Source organism: Panthera uncia, chromosome B4, assembly GCF_023721935.1.
Source record: "Panthera uncia isolate 11264 chromosome B4, Puncia_PCG_1.0, whole genome shotgun sequence".
NCBI lineage: Eukaryota > Metazoa > Chordata > Mammalia > Carnivora > Felidae > Panthera > Panthera uncia.
The window spans coordinates 73,244,313-73,264,039 of NC_064809.1; the positions used below are offsets into that span (position 1 = coordinate 73,244,313).

General features: G+C 37.5%; 1 protein-coding gene across 1 annotated transcript; it reads right to left on the bottom strand.

Annotated features, from left to right (window-relative positions):
- Positions 1–17,551: 17,551 nt before the first annotated feature.
- Positions 17,552–18,469, bottom strand: LOC125920212 (olfactory receptor 8S1-like). Its single transcript, XM_049627263.1, has one exon. The coding sequence runs from the start codon at positions 18,467–18,469 to the stop codon at positions 17,552–17,554; it is 918 nt and encodes a 305-aa protein (XP_049483220.1).
- Positions 18,470–19,727: the final 1,258 nt, after the last annotated feature.

The following is a 19,727-nucleotide window of genomic DNA, read 5'->3' on the forward strand; positions in this document are numbered from 1 at the left end:
GACTTCTTCCACAATCAATTAGACTATTCAGTAGGGTATTGACTCAATGGCAGAGAAAATTAAACCTTGACTAAACACTACTCTGGTTTTACCTAACAAAGTTTTAAAACAAGACCTGAAAGTAACCTAACTGCTCCCAGAATAAAGCTCAATAATACTTTTAGGAATTCAAAAATATCAACCATCTGGCAGGGTAAAATTCATAATACATGGTATCATAATATCACAATAAAAAGCTCCTAGACACGGCAATCCCTATCAAAATAACACCAGCATTCTTCACAGAGCTAGAAAAAACAATCCTAAAATTTGTATGGAACCAGAAAAGACCCTGACAGCCAAAGAAATATTGAAAAAAAAACCAAAGCTGAAGGCATCACAATCGCGGACTTTAAACTGTATGACAAAGCTGTAATGATCAAGACAGTATGGTACTGGCACAAAAACAGACACTCAGATCAATGGAACAGAATAGAGAACCCAGAAATGGACCCACAAATGTATGGCCAACTAATCTTTGACAAAGCAGAAAAGAATATCCAGTGGAATAAAGACAGTCTCTTCAGCAAATAGTGCTGGGAAAACTGGGCAGTGACATGCAGAAAAATGAACCTGGGCAACTTTCTTACACCATACACAAAAGTAAACTCAAAATGGATGAAAGACCTAAATGTAAGACAGGAAGCCATCAAAATCCTTGAGGAGAAAGCAGGCAACAACCTCTTTGACCTCACCTGCAGCAACTTCTTACTCAACACATATCCGGAGGCAAGGGAAACCAAAGCAAATATGAAGTATTGGGACCTCATCAAAATAAAAAGCTTCTGCACAGCAAAGGAAACAATCAGCAAAACTAAAAGGCAACTTATGGAATAGGAGAAGATATTTGCAAATGACATATCAGATAAGGGTTGGTATACAAAATCTATAAACAAGTTATCAAACTCAACACCCAAAAAACAAATAATCCAGTGAAGAAATGGACAAAAGACATGAATAGACACTTCTCCAAATAAGACATCCAGATGGCCACTGGATCATCCGGGAAATACCAGATGGGAAATCATCCGGGAAACACCACTCATCATCCAGGAAATACAAATAAAAACCACAAGGAAATACCACCTGACACCTGTCAGAATGGCTAACATTAACAACTCAGGCAGCAACAGATGTTGGCGAGGATGCAGAGAAAGAGGATGTCTTTTGCACTGCTGGTGGGAATGCAAACTGGTGCAGCCACTCTGGAAAACAGTATGGAGGTTCCTCAAAAAATTAAAAACAGAACTACCCTACAATCCAGCAATTGCACTACAAGGTATTTATCCAAGGGATACAGGTATGTTGTTTTGAAGGGGCACATGCACCCCAATGTTTATAGCAGTACTATCAACAATAGCCAAAGTATAGAAAGAGCCCAAATGTCCATCAATGGATGAATGGATAAAGAAGATATAGTGTGTGTGCGTGTATGTGTGTATATATATGTGTATATATATATGTATGTATATATACACACATACACGCGCACACACACACACACACACATGGTATATGTGTATAATACATACAATGGAGTATTACTCAGAAATCAAAAAGAATGAAATCTTGCCATTTGCAACTACATGGATGGAACTAGAGGGTATTATGCTAAGCAAAATTAGAGAAAGACAAATATATGACTTCACTCATATGACTTTAAGATACAAAACAGATGAACATAAGGGAAGGGAAGCAAAAAGAATATAAAAACAGGGAAGGGGACAAAACTTAAAGAGACTCATAAATATAGAGAACAAACAGAGGGTGGGTGGAGGGGTGTGGGAGAGGGGATGGGCTAAATGGGTAAGGAGCATTGAGGAATCTACCCCTGAAATCACTGTTGCACTATATGCTAACTAGTTTGAACATAAATTAAAAAATAAATTAATGTTAAAAAATTATAAACATTAAAAAATAAAATTAGAAAATAAAAATTTAAAAAAACTCCTAGGTATGTAAAGAGTAAGGAAAATACAACCCATAATGAGTAAAAAAAAAAAATCAGTCACTTGAAGCTGATCCAGAAATAACAGAGTTTTTAGATTACTGGAATGTTGGCCAGGGGTGAAAAGGAAGGATCACAAAACAGCATGAGGACACATTTCAGAGTGATGGATATGTTCATTATATTTACTGTGAGGATGGTTATGTGAGATAGATATAGAATAGACATGGATATAGATATCTCATAGCTTATGAAATTATATAGTTATTATATACAAATTATGACTCAATAAAACGTTAAAATTTAAATTGTGTAAGACTTTGACCTAGAATTTTTACTTCCATAAATCATTCCTAAAGCAATAGCTACCTATATATGAGAGGTGTATGGTCAAAATACATTAGTAATTTAGTAAGAACAATTAAAAACAACCTAAAAATATGAGTAGATTAGATTAATTAGTTACTGTACATCCATGTAAGTATATCATGCAGTTATTAGAAAAATTGTTCCTAATCTATATGTGGATGAAACACGTTTACAAGAAATAGTAATGGTAAAGAAAGGAATTTGAAGAATACCCTTTTCTTGCTGTATAGCAGCCTAGATACCCTCCAGTGACCATTGTGACTGACATAGTACATAAGCATATATACTATGTATAAACATATATATATATATGTATGTATATATACGTATGTATATGTATATATGTATAACGTACCATTTTCCATCTGCCTCTTCCCCCTCCCCAAAATAAAATTTTAAAATATTAAAAGGGGTGTCTGGGTGGCTCAGTTGGCTGAGAGTCCAACTCTTGATTTTGGCTCAGGTCATGATCCCAGGGGCATGGGATCGAGCCCTGTGTCAGGCTCCAGGCTAAGCATGGAGCCTGCTAAGGATTCTCTTTCTGCCCCTCTGCCCATCTCCTCTGCTCAAGCGCTCTTGCTCTCTCAAATTAAAAACAAAAACAAAAAAACCAAAACTTACCATTTTATATACATTTCTGAATTTGCAAAAAGAGGATTCTGCAAAGTCAAAAACAAAATGAAATCTGAAATCCAATGAATTAAATGAATACCAAACCTGACTTTTACCCCAAGGATTTCTGTTGAATCCCAGAAGGTCCACTCTAATGACTATTGTTAACCATGGGCTGTCCCATAGTAGGGACTTTAATTTAGACTCCTGTATAACCTGGGACCCCAAAGATGGTCAGTAAGTGACAGTGTCACCATTAGTTCTGAGTTAAAAAAAAAATTTAATCTTCGTAACATCGAAGCAAGTTTCAAAATTCCAGCTTCTGATATGATTTTAAACATGTCAAGCGGGAAATTTAATTTAAAATAGTTCCTTCAGGTGTTGTACACTGAGCATGGAGCCTGCTTAAGATTCTCTCTCCTTCACTCTCTCTGTGTTCCTTTCCCCAACTCATGCTCTCTCTCTCTGAAAATATAAAACAAACAAACAAACAAACAAACAAACAAGAAAGGATAAGAACCATATGATCATTTCAATACATGCAGAAAAAGCATTTGACAAAGTACAACATCCACTCATGACAAAAACCCTAAACAAAGTAGGGACAGAGGGAACATATCTCAACATAATAAAAGTCATATATGAAAGATCCATAGTTATTACCCTCAATGGGGAAAACCTGAGAGCTTTTCCTCTACGGTTGGGAACAAGACAGGGATGTCCACTCTCACCACTGTTATTTACCAAAGTACTGGAAGTCCTAGCCTCAGAAATCACTATTCACTATGACATGATACTCTTTGTAGAAAACCCAAAGACTCCACCAAAAATTGCTACAACTGATACACGAATTCAGCAGTCACAGGATACAAAATCAACATACAGAAATCTGTTGCATTTCCACATACCATAAGAAGCAGCCGAAAGAGAAATCAAGGAATTGATCTCATTTTCAATTGCACCAAAAACCGTAAGAAACCTAAGAATAAACCTCACCAGAGGTAAAAGATCTGAATTCTGAAAACTATAGAACACTTATGAAAGAAATCAAAGATGACACAAATAAACAGAAAGGTATTCAGTGCTCAGGGATCAGAAGAACAAACATTGTTAGAATGTCTGTACTACCCAAAGGAATCTACACATTTAATGCAATCCTTATCAAAATGCTAACACCATTTTTCACAAAGTTAAAAAAAAAATCCTAAAATTTGTATGGAACCACAAAAGACCCCAAATAGTCAAAGCAATGTTGACAAAGAAAAGCAAGGCTGGAGGCATCATAATTCCAGACTTCAAGCTATATTACGAAGTTGTAGTCATTAAATAGTAGACTGGCACAAAAACAGACATGTAGATCAATGGAACAAAATAGAAAGCCCAGAAGTGGACCCACAGCTATATGGCCAACTAATCTTTGACAAAACAGGAAAACTATCCAATGGCAAAAAGACAGTCCGTCCAGCAAGTGGTGTTGGGAAAACTGGACAGCAATATGCCAAACAATGAAACTGAACCACTTTCTTATACCATACACAAAAAAATAAATTCAAAATGGATGAAAGGCCTAAATGTGAGACCAGAAACCATCAAAATCCTAGAGGAGAACACAGGCAGCAACCTCTTTGACCACAGCTGCAGCAAAATCTTACTAGACATGCTGCTGAATGCAAGGAAAACAAAAGCAAACGTGAACTATTGGAATTTCATCAAGATAAAAACTTCTGCACAGTGAAGGAAACAATCAACAAAACTAAAAGGCAACCTTTGGAATGGGAGAAGATATTTGCAAATGGCATATCTGATAAAGAGCTAATATCCAAAATCTATAAAGAACTTGTCAGACTCAACACCCAAAAAACAAATAACCCAGTAAAGAAATGGGCAGAAGACATGAATAGAACACTTTTCCAAAGAAGACATCCAGATGGCTAACAGAAACATGAAAAGATGCTCAACATCACTCATCATCAGGGAAATACAAATCAAAACACACTGAGATACCACCTCACACCTGTGAGAATGGCTAAAATTAAGAACACAGGAAACAACAGGTGTTGGTGAGGATGTGGAGAAAGGGAAACCCCTCTTGCATTGCTGTTTGTGAGTGCAAACTGATGCAGTCATTCTAGAGAACAGTATGGAGGTTCCTCAAAAAAAAAAAAAAACTAAAACTAAAAATAGAATTAACCTACAATCCAGCAATTGTACTAAGTATTTACTCAAAGGATACAAAAAATACAGATTCGAAGGTGTACATGCACCCCAATGTTTATAGCAGCATTATCAACAACAGCCAAACTATGGAGTGAGCCCAAATGTCAATCAATTGATTAACAGAAAAAGAAAATGTGGCATATATATACAATGGAACCTTATGCAGCCATCAAAAAGAATGAAATCTTGCCATTTGCAATGGTGTGGATGGAGGTAGAAAGTATTATGCTAAGTGAAATAAGTCAATCAGAGAATGACAAATACCATATGATTTCACTCATATGTGGAATTTAAGAAACAAAACAGATGAACATATGGGAAGGGAGAGGAAGAGAAGAGATGGAAACAAACTACAAGAGACTCTTAATGATAGAGAACAAACTGAGGGGTGATGGAGGGGAGGGAGGAGGATGGGCTAAATGGGTGATGGATATTAAGGCGGGCACTTGTGATGAGCACTGGGTGTTTTATGTAAGTGATGAATCACTGAATTCTATTTCTGAAATCAATATCACACTATATGTTAACTAAAATTTAATTTTAAAAAAAAGTCCTACCTAAAAAATAGCATGGAACAATAGGAAACTAACTAACCCTAGGTGAAAGATCTGAGATGCAGGAAGGAATGGTGAAGTGATACCAGTGATCATCATGAAACAGGGCTGTTGCTACATAATAGGAATAATGGAGTAAATGTGTGGCACTCAGCTGAACCTCTAGGACATCTCTTGGCACTGCAGTTATAGGAACTACGTCTTGATAAGGACATAGAAACGAAGTTCTCATCTGCCTCAGGGATGAAGTTCTTATTCACTCAGCAGAAATGTGAGCTGATGGTGACAGGAACCTTAATGAGTGTTAGAGAAGGGAGATGATGAATATAATTTATGGTCTAGGGACTAACCACCACAGCAAGAACTATAATTCCTACTAGCCTTATCCTTGTAGATTATGACAGACACAGAGATAAACTGCCCATATTCCATTTCAACAAGACCTACTTACTGCCCAGATGCAGGGAGTGTAGTCAGTACACACATTCCAGCTTTTAGATCCTTCAGTGTCTGCCTCAAATGCAGGGGGCCAACTTGCCTAAGGTCATGTCCTTCTAGGGACAGACAATACCACTGATTGAGTGAGATGGTAGCATAAGACCTGGCTGTTTTGGTCTGATCAGAGACAACTCTGATGGTCAATACTCACAGGCTTCCTGTGGATTGTCTAAACCTTGCATCACTGTCTAACTCCTCCTTATGCCCAATCATGTTTATCCTCTAACTTTCATAGGTGTTAATCTCCGATAAACCACCTTGCCCCCCAAACTCCAACACAGCATCTGCTTCTAGAGAACCAAAATTATGATAGAAGTTTTCCCCCAAGAAATTAGGACCCAAATAATTTTTATAGGGTTTTGGCACAATGGAATTAACTTAGTATAAGGAGTATGTAAATCTGAGTGGTACAATGGATACCCTATAGTGGGCACTGTCATGTACCTCTTAAGAACCTCTTGGATTCTTGTTACATATTCTCTGCACCTTTTTCTCAGCTTCTGTGTGCTTTCTAACAGTGTGCACCTTTAATCTTTGAAGGATTCTCCTTGGGTCACAGGAGCCATTTCACTCAGATACATAGAAAGTTGGAATTACCTGGGAATTTATACCCTGGTTCTTCTCATTTTTTAATGTTTATTTATTTTGAGAGAGACAGAGAAAGTACAAGCAGAGGACAGGCAGAGGGAAAGCAAGAGAGAGAATTTTAAGCAGGCTCCACATTCAGCACAGAGCCCGATGTGGGGCTCAATCTCATGACCGTGAGATCATGTCCTGAGCCAAAATCAAAAGTCGAATGCTTAACCGACTGAGCCACCAAGGCACCACTTTTCTCACTTAAACAGTTTCTCTCAGGCTCATTTCTTTAAAAAAAACACATTTACATGAATCCTCATCTCAAGGTCTGCTTCTGAAGAATGAACTTAAATTACATCAGCTATAATTTTGGACTTGATGGACCCACCCTGCTTCCAGAACATCTGGTAGATAAAATGGCATACATAATCTAACAAAAACACAAGAATATCCTTGAAACACAAATGGAATAGAAATGCAAAACACTGCATTGCACTTAAGTAATAAGTCTTCCAATCTCTAGGTACAGCTCTGATTAAGTTCATATAGGATACTGGGAATTAAATGTGCTCAGCATGAGATAGATGACGAGATTTATTCAAACTTGAAGTGAGTGTGTGGGGTGGAGTCACCCTATTCCTTATAGAAAGCTAAGAACAAATGAAACTTGCCAAATTTCTAGCCAATAACTTTATAGGAGTTTCTGGAACAAGCATGTCAGGAAATCATAAACAAAACCTCATTAGGAAGCACTGAGACAATCTGCTCACTGACAGGAGTCTTAATTAGTCATCACCTAATATCATCACCAAGCAAAAGCTCCAAAAGGAGTGAAAGCTGGTTGTGGATTCGAGGCTGGGGCAGGGGCAGGGAGACACAAACTGACAGGGAAGAGTTTGCACAGAGAAGGAGAAGGAGAAGGAGGGAGAGGGAGAGTGGGAGAGAGAAGAAGGAAGAAGGACAAAGAAGAAGAAGGAGGAGGAGGAGGAGGAGAAGACGAAGATGACAAATATGATGAAGACGATGAAGACAAAGATGAAAGAAACAATCAAATCCTGCCTATTAAATGAGTCAGTCTGCTTACCAAAATTCCAAAACATATGAAAAAAGTTAGTGCTAAAATTCTAGCCAACAAAATCATCAATTTGCTACTATTTTGGAACCTTATCACATAGACATCAGCATACATGTTTTTAAGATACAAAAAGGGATTGGGGCGCCTGGGTGGCTCAGTTGGTTGAGTGTCCAACTTCAGCTCAGGTCATGATCTCATGGTTCGTGAGTTCGAGCCCCGCATCAGGCTCTGTGCTGACAGCTCGGAGCCTGGAGTCTGCTTCAGATTCTGTGTCTCTCTCTCTCTCTCTGTCCCTCCTTCGCTCGCACTCTCTCTCCCTCTCTCTCTCAAAAATAAATAAACATTAAAAAAAATTTTTTTAAAGATACAAAAAGGGATAAATGAATAACACAGTTTAAATATTACAATTTTCTGAAAAATTGAGGCAAAATAAAACAAAATCAAACAGCTACTAAGATAAATTATTAGCTATCTTTAAAATTATTCTCATTAAAATTAAAACTATAATGGATGGAATAATCTCTATACTACATTGCTTATATATTAATGGGTGATTGTGAAGATAGTACTATGAAATTCTCTCAGAACACAACATAGAAAAATAAAACATAAGAAATTAAAGCTTTAAGAGACATAGAAAATAGGTTGAGAAAATGCACATATTATAGAGCCCTAACGAGACTGTTCAAAAATTCCAAAAGGCAAATAAATGAATGATAGAAAATTCATACTTGAATAACCAGAGAATTTTCCATAAATAAAGATATATTTTATTCATTTTAGAAAGTATATTATCAACATCAAGCAAGATAAATAAATATAAATTTATAGTAAAGCATATTCTGGTAACTCTGAACATCAAAGATTTTGTTTTGTTTTGTTTTGTTTTGCCATTTTAGTCATTTTTAAAAGTATGGTTCAGTGACCTTAAGTACATTCTCAGTAGTGTGCAACCATCACCACCATACATCTCCAGAACTTTTTCATCTTAGCAAATTGAAACTGTAGTTATTAAACAATAATTCCCCATTCTCTCCTCTCCCCATCCCTGGCAACTAACTAACATTATACTTTGTGTCCCTATGAATTTGGCTATTCTAGATACCTCATGTGAGTGGAATCATACACTATCTGTCCTTTTGTTCCTGGCTCATTTAACTTAGCATAATGTCCTCAAGGCTCATTCATGTTGTTGCCTGTGTAAGAACTTCCTTCATTTTTAAGGCTGAATTATTTTCCATTGTATGTATATCCACATTTTGTTTATTTATTCCTTTCTGGACCAATATTTGGGATGCTTTGAATTTGGGCTATTATGAATAATACTGCGATGAACATGGGTATAAAAATATCTGTTCAAGTACCTACTTTCAAATTCTTTTGGGCGTATAACCAAAAGTGTGATTGCTGATCATATGATAACTCTATGTTTAATTCTTTTGAGCAACTGCCATCCAAACTATTTGCCATAGTGACTGCACTATTTTATATTCCCACCAACAGTACACAAGGGTTCCCTTTTCTCCACATCCTCACCAACATTTATTTCTTGTCTATTTAAAAACAAAAATTTTTAATAATCTCTACTCCCAACGTGGGTCTTGAACTCACAACCCCAAGATCAAGAGTTGTATGCTTTACCAACTGAGCCAGCCAGGCACCCCTCTTGTCTTTTTGATACTAGTCATTCCAACAAGTATGAGGTGCTATCTCACAGTGACTGTGATTACGCATTTCTGGTCTGATGTGTCATCTAAGGCCAATGTCATTTGTGTATCATTTGTGACAACATGGATGGACCTTGGAGGCATTATGTTAAGTGAAATAAGTCAGAGAAAGAAAGACAAATGCTTTCATACAGTGATGACACTGTATGATTCTGTTTATATGATTTTTGTAAAAAGCAAGACCAATCTATAGTGGAAAACGCAGTTCAGTGGCTAACAAGTGGTGAACAAGAATTGACTGGAAATGGATATGAAGTCATCTACTTGGGTGTTGGTAACTTAATATCTGAAAAAGGCTGACTTACACAGCAGTTTACATTTATTAAAATTAACTGAATAACACTCTCAACATTTCAGCATATAGATTTCACCTCAAAAGAAAAAAAGAAGTAGTCAAATTTTGAATTCTAGTTAATGATATACATGCTGAAATATTTAGGGTGAAATATACTAATTAGGGTGAAGTATACAGATATAATTGTAACTTTTTTTGAAATGCATTTGAAAAAGGTACATTGATGAATGGATAGACAGGTAGATGATAAGGCATGCATAAGAAAATGTTAATAATAAAATTTAGATGTGATTTTGTAGATGTTCACTTGTAGAATTCTTTCAACTTTACTGTATATTTGAAATCTTTTATTTTCAAATTAAATGAATGCTGGAAAAGCTTGAAAACAATATTTGATTTTTATAAGTAACAAAATACCAATGAAATTAAAAACATTAAGAGAAAATAGAGAAAAATTAGAAATCACTAAAATTGATTCATGTACAAATATGAAACCCAAATATACCATTAATTACTAAAGAAATTAAACTGGCAATCAAAATTTCCCCTCCCTAATAACAACAAAAAGCTAAGTCCTCAAAATTCTAAAAGCAAATTTCATAAAACCTTCAAGGAAGTGATAGCTCCTTTTTTATGCAACTATTTTAAGAAAATACAAAAATGAAAGAAAGCATACTACTAATGCCAAGATTAGATGTCTAAACAAATTTATATAGGCAAAAAGCAGATTAGTGACTGCTCATGGCCAGGGTTGTGGGGAGGGAATGGAGAGCAGCTGTCCATGGGTGCTGAAGTTACTTGAAGTAATGAAATGTAGTGATGGCTGCACAGCTGTGAATGTGCCAAAGACCATTGAATCGTATGCTTGGTTTTCTTTGCTTGTTTTCTCCTTTCAGAGATTCTCATTTATTATAAAATGGTTTCACAAAATTCCAAAAATATGCCAAACTTCCCAGTTGCCACCATGTGTGTGAGACCATTTAAAATACAATCCTGCTGCGAGACACCTGGGTGGCTCAGTCGGTTGAGCATCTGACTTTGGCTCAGGTCATGATCTCACAGCTCATGAGTTTGAGCCCCATGTCAGGCTTTCTGCTGACAGCTCGGAGCCTGGAGCCTGGAGCCTGCTTTGGATTCTGTGTCTCCCTCTCTCTCTGCCCCTAACCCACTCGCATTCTGTCTCTGTCTCTCTCAAAAATAAATAAACATAAAAAAAATTTTTTAAATACAACCCTGCTGCCACTGACCATTCTGTGTCCCATACTGGCTGAACCCCAGAACTATGGGCACATACACACATGCTTGAGACCAGAACTTCCTTTTGGAAACTCTCAAGCCAAAAGGTGACAATCAGGTACCCTAGCTCAAAGGAAATGAGTGGCAGGAATTTGCATATTTTAAAAACTTGAGGGGCACCTGGGTGGCTCAGGTAGTTAAGCCTCCGACTCAATTTTGGCTCAGGTCATGATCTCATGGTTTGCGAGATCGAACCCCATGTTGGACTCTACACTGGCAGTACAGAGCCTGCTTGGGACCCTCTGTCTCCCTCTCTCTCTGCCCCTCCCCTGCTCATGCTCTCTCTCAAAATAAATAAATAAACATTCAAAAAAAGTTGAGTCAAACTCATCTGGGCTATAGCCCAAATTTTTTTACTCTAACTGTGCAAAGAACAGGACTTGGATTTGGAGTGGGAGGTCAAGACTGTCCTTCACAGAAGCAAATGAAGGCAACTGTACCTTGCAGCAACAGGCTCAGAGTCTCCCTCCAAGGCAGGGTCTGCCCAAGAGGCTACAGGGTTGGGGGGGGGGGGGGGCGGGGTTCCTAACATCAATCATCCCCGGGCTGGCCCTGTGCAGGTCCTGCTGGGGTCAGGCAAGGGCTCAAAGTCCAGGACAGACCTACGTCACCCATGGGTAGCACCTGCCCCACAGGGCCTCAGCAGTCTCCCCTGCTGCAGCTTCTCTGCAGAGCCCTGCTCCTCACGGCACAGGCTTGCACATTTCTAGGTTAGCAGTGGTGCTGGAGCTCCTCTGGTAGCAGCCCCTCCCTGAGGGTGCTCCGGGTGCCCAGGATGAGGTGCGGGACAGGGTCCATGCCCCACTACCATGACCTGAACTGTATGCTTTGAATAGGTGATCTTTGTGATTTGTGAAACATAATCTCAGGAAAGCTGATGAAAAGACAACACCAGGTGAATGTAAGAAAAAAATCATACTATCTGATTTATGAACATAAATGGGAAATTCCTAAGTTAAATATTGGCAAAAGTTCATTCAGTCTTTACTACTCCACCTAAATAGGGTGATTTGAGGAATGCAACGATTCTTCAATACCAGAACACCTACTGATACAATTTAGCATTAAAAAAAATAATAAAACCATATAAATTTTAGGATTGTTTGTTCCAGCTCTGTGACAAATGTTGTTCGTATTTTGATAGGGATTGCATTAAATGTGTAGATTGCTTTGGGTAATATAGACATTTTAACAATATATGTTCTTCCAATCCCTGAGCATGAATGTTTTTCCATTTATCTGGGTCATCTTCAATTTCTTTCATCAATATTATCAGAGTATAGGTCTTTTACTTCTTTGGTTAGGTTTATTCCAAATAGCTTATGAGTTTTGGTGCAATTATAAATGGGATTTATTCCTTGATTTTTCTTTCTCTGCTTCATTATGGGTGTATAGAAATGCAACAGATACCTGTACACTGGATTTTGTATTCTGCAACTTTACTGAATTCGTGTATTAGTTCTAGCAATTTTTTGGTGGAGTCTTTTGGGCTTTCTATGTAGAGTATCACATCATTTGCAAATAGTGAAAGTTTTGCTTCTTCTTTGCCAATTTGGATGCCTTTTATTGCTTTTTGTTGTCTGAATGCTGTGGCTAGGACTTCCAGTACTATGTTGAATATTAGTAGCGAGAGTAGACATCCCCTGTGATCCAGTAATAACACTACTAGGTATTTACCCAAAAAATACAAAAACACTAATTCAAAGGGATACATGCACCCCTATGTTTATTGAAGCATTATTTATAATAGCCAAACTATGCAAGAAGCCCAAGGGTCTATCAACAGATGAATGGATAAAGAAGATGTGGTATATAAACATACAATGGAATATTAGTCAACCATAAAAAAGAATGAAATCTTGCCATTTGCAACAACATGGATGGAGCCAGAGAGTATAATGCTAAGCAAAATAAGCTAATCCAAAGAAAAACAAATACCATATGATTTCACACATATGTGGAAACAAAACAAATGAGCAAAGAAAAAAAAAGAGAAAGAGGCAAACCAAGAAATAGACTCTCAACTATAGAGAACAAACTGATGGTTACCAGAAGGGTGGGGGGCACAGGGATAGGTGAAACAGGTGATAGGGATTAAGGAGTGCACTTGTTGTGATAAGGACCAAGTGTTGTATGTAAGTGTTGAATCACTAAATTGTACAACTGAAAATAATATTACACTGTATGTAAACTAACTAGAATTTAAATAAAAACAAAAAATAAAATAAAACTATATGACTATTTCAATAAACTTATTTTTATTCAACATGTATTTATTGCATGCCTATTATGTGACAGATACTATACATTAGTAAACAAAAGAGAAAGGGTCCCAGTCTTCAATGGAAACAGAAAAAGCATTTGATAAAATTTTACACCAATTCTTAGTAAAATGTAGTTAAGAGAGAATTATTATAAGTGAATTCACTTATAAGTGTATTATATATCTTATAATGTAAGATATATTGATCAATAACAGAACAAACATCATCCTTAATGTTGAAACATAAGTTTTTTCACTGATCCCAATAAAAAGATGTTTGTACCAGAGGTTCTGGCCCATGGATTAACTTTAAAAATGAAAAACGTACAACTCAGCACCAAATAAATAATCCAATTAAAAATGGGCAGAGGACCTGAATAGACATTTTTCCAAAGAAGACATTCAGATGGCCAACAAACACATGAAAAGATACTCAACATCACTAATCATCAGGGAAATGCAAATCAAAACCACAATGAGATACCACCTTAAACCTGTCAGAATGGTTAAAATAAAAAACACAAGAAATAACAAGTGTTGGCAAGGATGTGGGAAAAAAGGAACTCTCTTCCACTGTTGGTGGGAATATAAACTTGTACAGCCACTGTGGAAAATAGGATGGAGTTTCCTCAAAAAAATTAAAAACAGGTGTGGCTGGATGGCTCAGCCAATTGAGCATCAGACTTTGGCTCAGGTCACAATCTCACAGTTCATTGGTTTGAGCCCCACATAGGGCTCACTGCTGTCAGCACAGGGCCCATTTCGGATCCTCTGTCCCCTCTCTCTCTCTCTCTGCCCCTCCTGTGCTCATGCTCCCTCTCTCTCAAAAATAAACAAACATTAAAAAAAATAGGAATACTATATGACCCAATAATTTCACTACTGGGTATCTATCCAAAGAAAATGAAAACACTAATTCAAAAAGATATATGTATTCCTATGTTTATTGCAGCATTATTTATAATAGTCAAGATATGGAAGCAACCTAAGTGTCCATCAACAGACAGACACACACACACACACACACACACACACACACACGAATACTACGCAGCCATAAAAGGATGAGATCATGCCATTTGGGACAATGTGGATGGATTCAGAGAGTATTATGCTAAGTGAAATTGGCCAGACTGAGAAAAACAAATACCAGATTCACTCATATGCATAAACTAAAAAAAACAAACAAATGAAGAAACAAACAAAAAAGAAGAATCAGACTTAATAAATACACAGAAGAAACTGATAGTTGCCAGAGGGGAGGGGGGTCAGGGGATGGGCAAAATGGGTGAAAGGGAGAGGAATATATGAGATTCCAGTTTTGGAAGGAAAAAGTCATGGGAATAAAAGGCACAGCATAGGGAATATGTCAATGATATTGTAAAAACGTTGTATGGTGACAGATGACAGCTACACTGTAGTGAGCATAGCATAACACATAGAGAAGCTGAATCACCTCTGTGTTGTACACCTGAAACTAATGTAATACTGTGTGTCAATATACTAAAATAACTTTTTTAATTTAAAAATAATAAACATAAAAAATAAAAATGAGATACATAAAAATTAGAAACAGAAAAAGAAAATTATTTGCTTTTATTCAAGATGAAATTAAAATGTAATTTTAAAATCCAATAGTATTTATAAATAAGCCATTAGAAATAGGAAGATAGTTCGACAAAGTTAACAGATATAAGATTAGTATACAAAATATCACAACTTTCCTATGTACTAGAAATAACCAAGTAGTAAATGTAATTGAATTTTTAATTCATAATAGAAACAAATAATGGAAAAATATCTGGTACTATATCTAACATAATTTGTGTGTGTCACCTTTATGAAAATAAGTTTTGGGATGCCTGGGTGGCTCAGTTGGTTGACCATCTGACTCTTGATTTCAGATCAGGACATGATCCCAGAGTTGTGGGATCAAGCCCTGCATAGGGCTCCACACTGGGCATGGAGCCTGTTTAGGATTCTCCCTCCCTCCCTCTCTCTCTCTCTCTCTCTCTCTCTCTCTCTCTGTCTCTCACTCCCACTTCCCTCTCCCACTCTATAATTTAAAATATTTCTAAACAAAAAAAAAATAATGAGTTTCATCAATGGTAACTGCAGAATAGCCTCTGTGAATGAAAATGTTGAACCTTTGCATGACCACCATGCCCAGCCATGGCCACACTGCAAATTCATGGACCAGAACTAGGCTCACCAGGAAGGAAGAGATTGGCATTCACATGGTAGACTATTCTACGCATGATTATTTCAAACTGCTTTGGCAGTAGAGTCCTTCTGGTGAGAACTCACCCTATATATTTTCTCAGTTTCTTTGCCTATAATTTACACAATCAAAATACATTTACTGTGAAACATACATGTTTGAAACTATTTTATATTCTTGAAAAAGTAGTGAAGATTGGCAGAGATCAAGATTGCCCTTGATCTCTTTAAGTTTATATCTTCTGCTACTGGGCAGTACAAAGTGAAGGGTAAGTAAGTAAAGTAAGTAAGTAAAATCTAAAGGGTAATTTCAGGGTCGTCTGGGTGGCTCAGTCAGTTAATCATCTGACTTCAGCTCAGGTCATGATCTCCCGGTTCGTGAGTTCACACCCTGCATCGGGCTCTGTGCTGACAGTTCAGAGCCTGGAGCCTGCTTCAGATTCTGTTTCTCCCTCTCTCTCTGCCCCTCCCCCACTCGCACTCTGTCTCTCCCTCTCTCAAAAATAAACAAACATTAAAAAAAATTAAAAGGTAATTTCAGAAAGAAATAATGATTTTTGACCTTGATAACTTTAATCTCCCAAATCTCCTTCTCAGTAATCCTCCAATTGTATTTCATGATCCAAGGGGCTTTTGCTGAAAATCTATTGGTTTCTTTTTAGAGTTTATCATAGGCACAGTGCAGCATTTGCTTTGCCATTGACTCTCTCACATTCTGCCATTTCTGTAGCATTATTAGGGCTGAGTGGCAGACTACTTGTCCAGCAGTGTCTCCCTCTCACAGCTGTAGAGACTACAATATATAGAGATAGATAGATATAGAGACAGATGATATAGATATATAGATAGATATAGATATAGATATAGATATAGATATAGATATCTTTTCTTTGCAAATGACAGAATCTAACTCTGACTTACTTAAGTGAAATAAAACAAAACAACAATAACAAAGCATTAAAAGGGAAATTCATGAACTGGGTCTGGGGTAGCTCATAGCACCAAAGGGGCAGTCAGTGTGTCAAGGTAGTAAAGAAAACAGGCTTTGGGTAAGTCTATTTGATTCCAAATTCCACCCCCATCACTTACCTCTCTGAGTCCACGTTCTCTTTTCTGAACAAGGACAACTAAAGTATTTACCCAAAGCATTTGTTGGAGTATTTAAGTGAGATAATATATGTAGAATACTTAGCACAGTACCTGACATGATGCAAATCTCTAATCACGTGCTTTTAATATAATTCATTTATCAATCTTCCTTGAAAGTACAGAATCTAGGATAACAATAGTGATCTTAGCAGCAGAGACGCTGGGATAGGCTATCAGAGTGCTGCAAAGAGAAAGGCTGACCTCTGCCTCTCTGAATCTATCCTCAAGATTAAAATTTCTAAGGGAATGGATGGTCTGGCACTGACCATGTGCTCATTCCTATACCAGCCACTGTCTCAGGAAGAATGAGCGAATAACGAGTGGGGGAGGAAAGAGAATTTGGGGACACCATAATTAACAGTCTCTCTAGAACTATACTGAACAACATGGAGTTTAGTTACTGGTAGGATAGTAAAGATAGTGTAAGCAGGCAATAACAAAGTCTACCATACTGTCTGTAATAAATTAAATATTTTGTAAGAAAAATTGTAAGACAAGAGGTTTACTCATCTATTTTCCTCTGAATAGGACAGAACGACTATCATTCCAAGAAAATAACTCCACCTTTTCTTAAACATTTTAAAGAAACAATGTAAGGCATCTTGCAGATCATGATTATCAGAAAATTCTCCTTAATATTCAGGCACTACTTATTGTGGTTCTATTCATTTCTCCCCTCATCATTCTGATTTTGTAGCCTATCAATTAGAACGCTAGACACGTTTTCTCAAAATTCTTCTCACGGCTGCCTTCACCTCTTTGTTCTTCAGGCTGTAGATGACAGGATTCAGCATAGGAGTGACCACACTATAGTGCAAGGAGAAGATTAACTCTTGAGTGGATCCTAAATTTGGCATGAGATAGCGGAGTAATCCTGAGCCATAAAAGAAGATCACTGCAGTGAGGTGGGAGGAGCAGGTCGAGAAGGCCTTGTTTCTGCCTGTGGTAGCATTGATACTCAGGATGGTGAACAAAATGCAAACATAGGAGAAAAATATCAGGAGGAAATTTCCAAAGAAATGCAGGAGGCTGGAGCACAGCAGGACAGTAAAACTTGCAGACACGTCACAGCAAGACAAAGAGTAGAGAGAAGGCAGTTCACAGCTGAAGTGATGTATATTTTGAGCCCCACAGAAATCTAAATTGAGAGCTACAAGGATATTGACAAGAGAATCCAAAAAAGCCACGCTCCATGAGCCCCACACCAGCCCCATACACAATTGTCTGTTCATCATCTGGCCATAGAGCAGAGGGGAGCTGATGGCAACATAGCGGTCATAGGCCATGACAGTGAGTAGGCAGGATTCAGTGCCCCCAGTGGCAAACACAAAGAAGGCCTGAGCCAGGCAGCCCTCTACTGAGATGGTTTTCTTCTCAGACAGGAGGTTCTCCAACAGCTTGGGCACAGTGACAGAGGAGTGGCAGAGATCCAGGAAGGACAACTGTCCCAGGAAGAAGTACATGGGGGTATGGAGGCAAGAATCAGCCCTAATCACCAGCAGCAGCGTCAGGTTCCCCATCAGGGTCAGGAGGTAAATAACAAGGAACAGTACAAAGAGGAGAGCCTCGATCTGGGGGTCAGCAGACAGCCCGAAGAGGATGAACTCAGAAACAACACTGTGGTTTCTCATTGCCTTCAATATTTCCTTTAGAATGTAAGAAATAAATCAGATAAAGCCTCTTCTTCTAACAAATATTCAAGTGTTTTAATGTTCTTCTCCACTCAGAAAGTTTCATACCTACTCAAAAATTTATGCTCTGAAATGATAAACTTCCTTAAGTCTCTAGATTTCCTAAAATCTGAAATAATCTTTTCTACAGGATTCCAACCCTAGATCAACTCCCTGTCCACTTTTATTGTTCTTCCTTTTAATGTCTTAGAATTTATTTTTTGTTGTTGTTTTATTATTAAAGCTACTGGATGATGTTTTGTAAACTCTTGGTAATAATCCAGTAGAGAGGGAGAAATGGCAGGAGGAATAAGAGAAAATTGCAGAAATAGTGTCTGAGAGCAGCTGGGTTGCAGAGCAGAAGCAGAGCATGGCCTTAGGTGGGAGTGGGTTTACTTCATCCATCAAACATACATAGATTTGTTGTTGGGAAGGAGCAGTTCCCATCTAATGGCTTGTTTTTTCAATAAATATTTAAATGGGGTCATTAATGGGAACTGAAGATGAGTAGTGACTAGAGATTTGCAGAGTGAGGAAAAAGTTCATGAATTAGAAAGAAGGCAGCATACAGATATACCAGATGCAATACAACTGATTAAGGGAAACTGTTGATGAATATGGGAACATACTCTGGTAATAATCTCTATCCCCAGTTTGTGTCATCTATTCAACTTCAGCTCTAGTCTGTTGCCCTTATGCCATTTGAAAATATAAACTACCTACTCACTTTCCAAAGCTTAGCTTTCTCTATTTCCTACTCTGGACTGACAACCCAGATTATAACTACAGACTCAGAATGACTCTCCAACACCACTGACTATATCATCTTGACCCCTCATGTCCTGCTCTGTCTCTTGCACTCATACTCCAAGACTGGCACATTGAATTTCTCAAAGAACTTATTATTTCTTTCCCATTATTTATACAAACGACACCTAGAATTAAAGCTACTCTTAGGAATCAAGTCCCCATCACCTGTACCTAGGTGACCAATAACTAGCACAGAATTAAATGAAAACCTTTTCAAATCCAGTGATCCAGAAGACAAGTTTGAATGTCAGTGTGAGAATTCAGTGTTAAGGTGGAGCTTGAAAATTCCTGTTGGATACAGACCTCTCCCTTGATTTCTAAAAGAGGGAATAGTAGGCTAAGTTGTGTGTATTATTTCTAAAAACCTAAATACTTCCAATCATGTAATGATTGCATTTTCCATATAATT

Coding starts and splice junctions, on each gene's coding strand:
- LOC125920212 (XM_049627263.1), bottom strand. CDS start 18,469: ATGAGAAACCACAGTGTTGTTTCTGAGTTCATCCTCTTCGGGCTGTCT.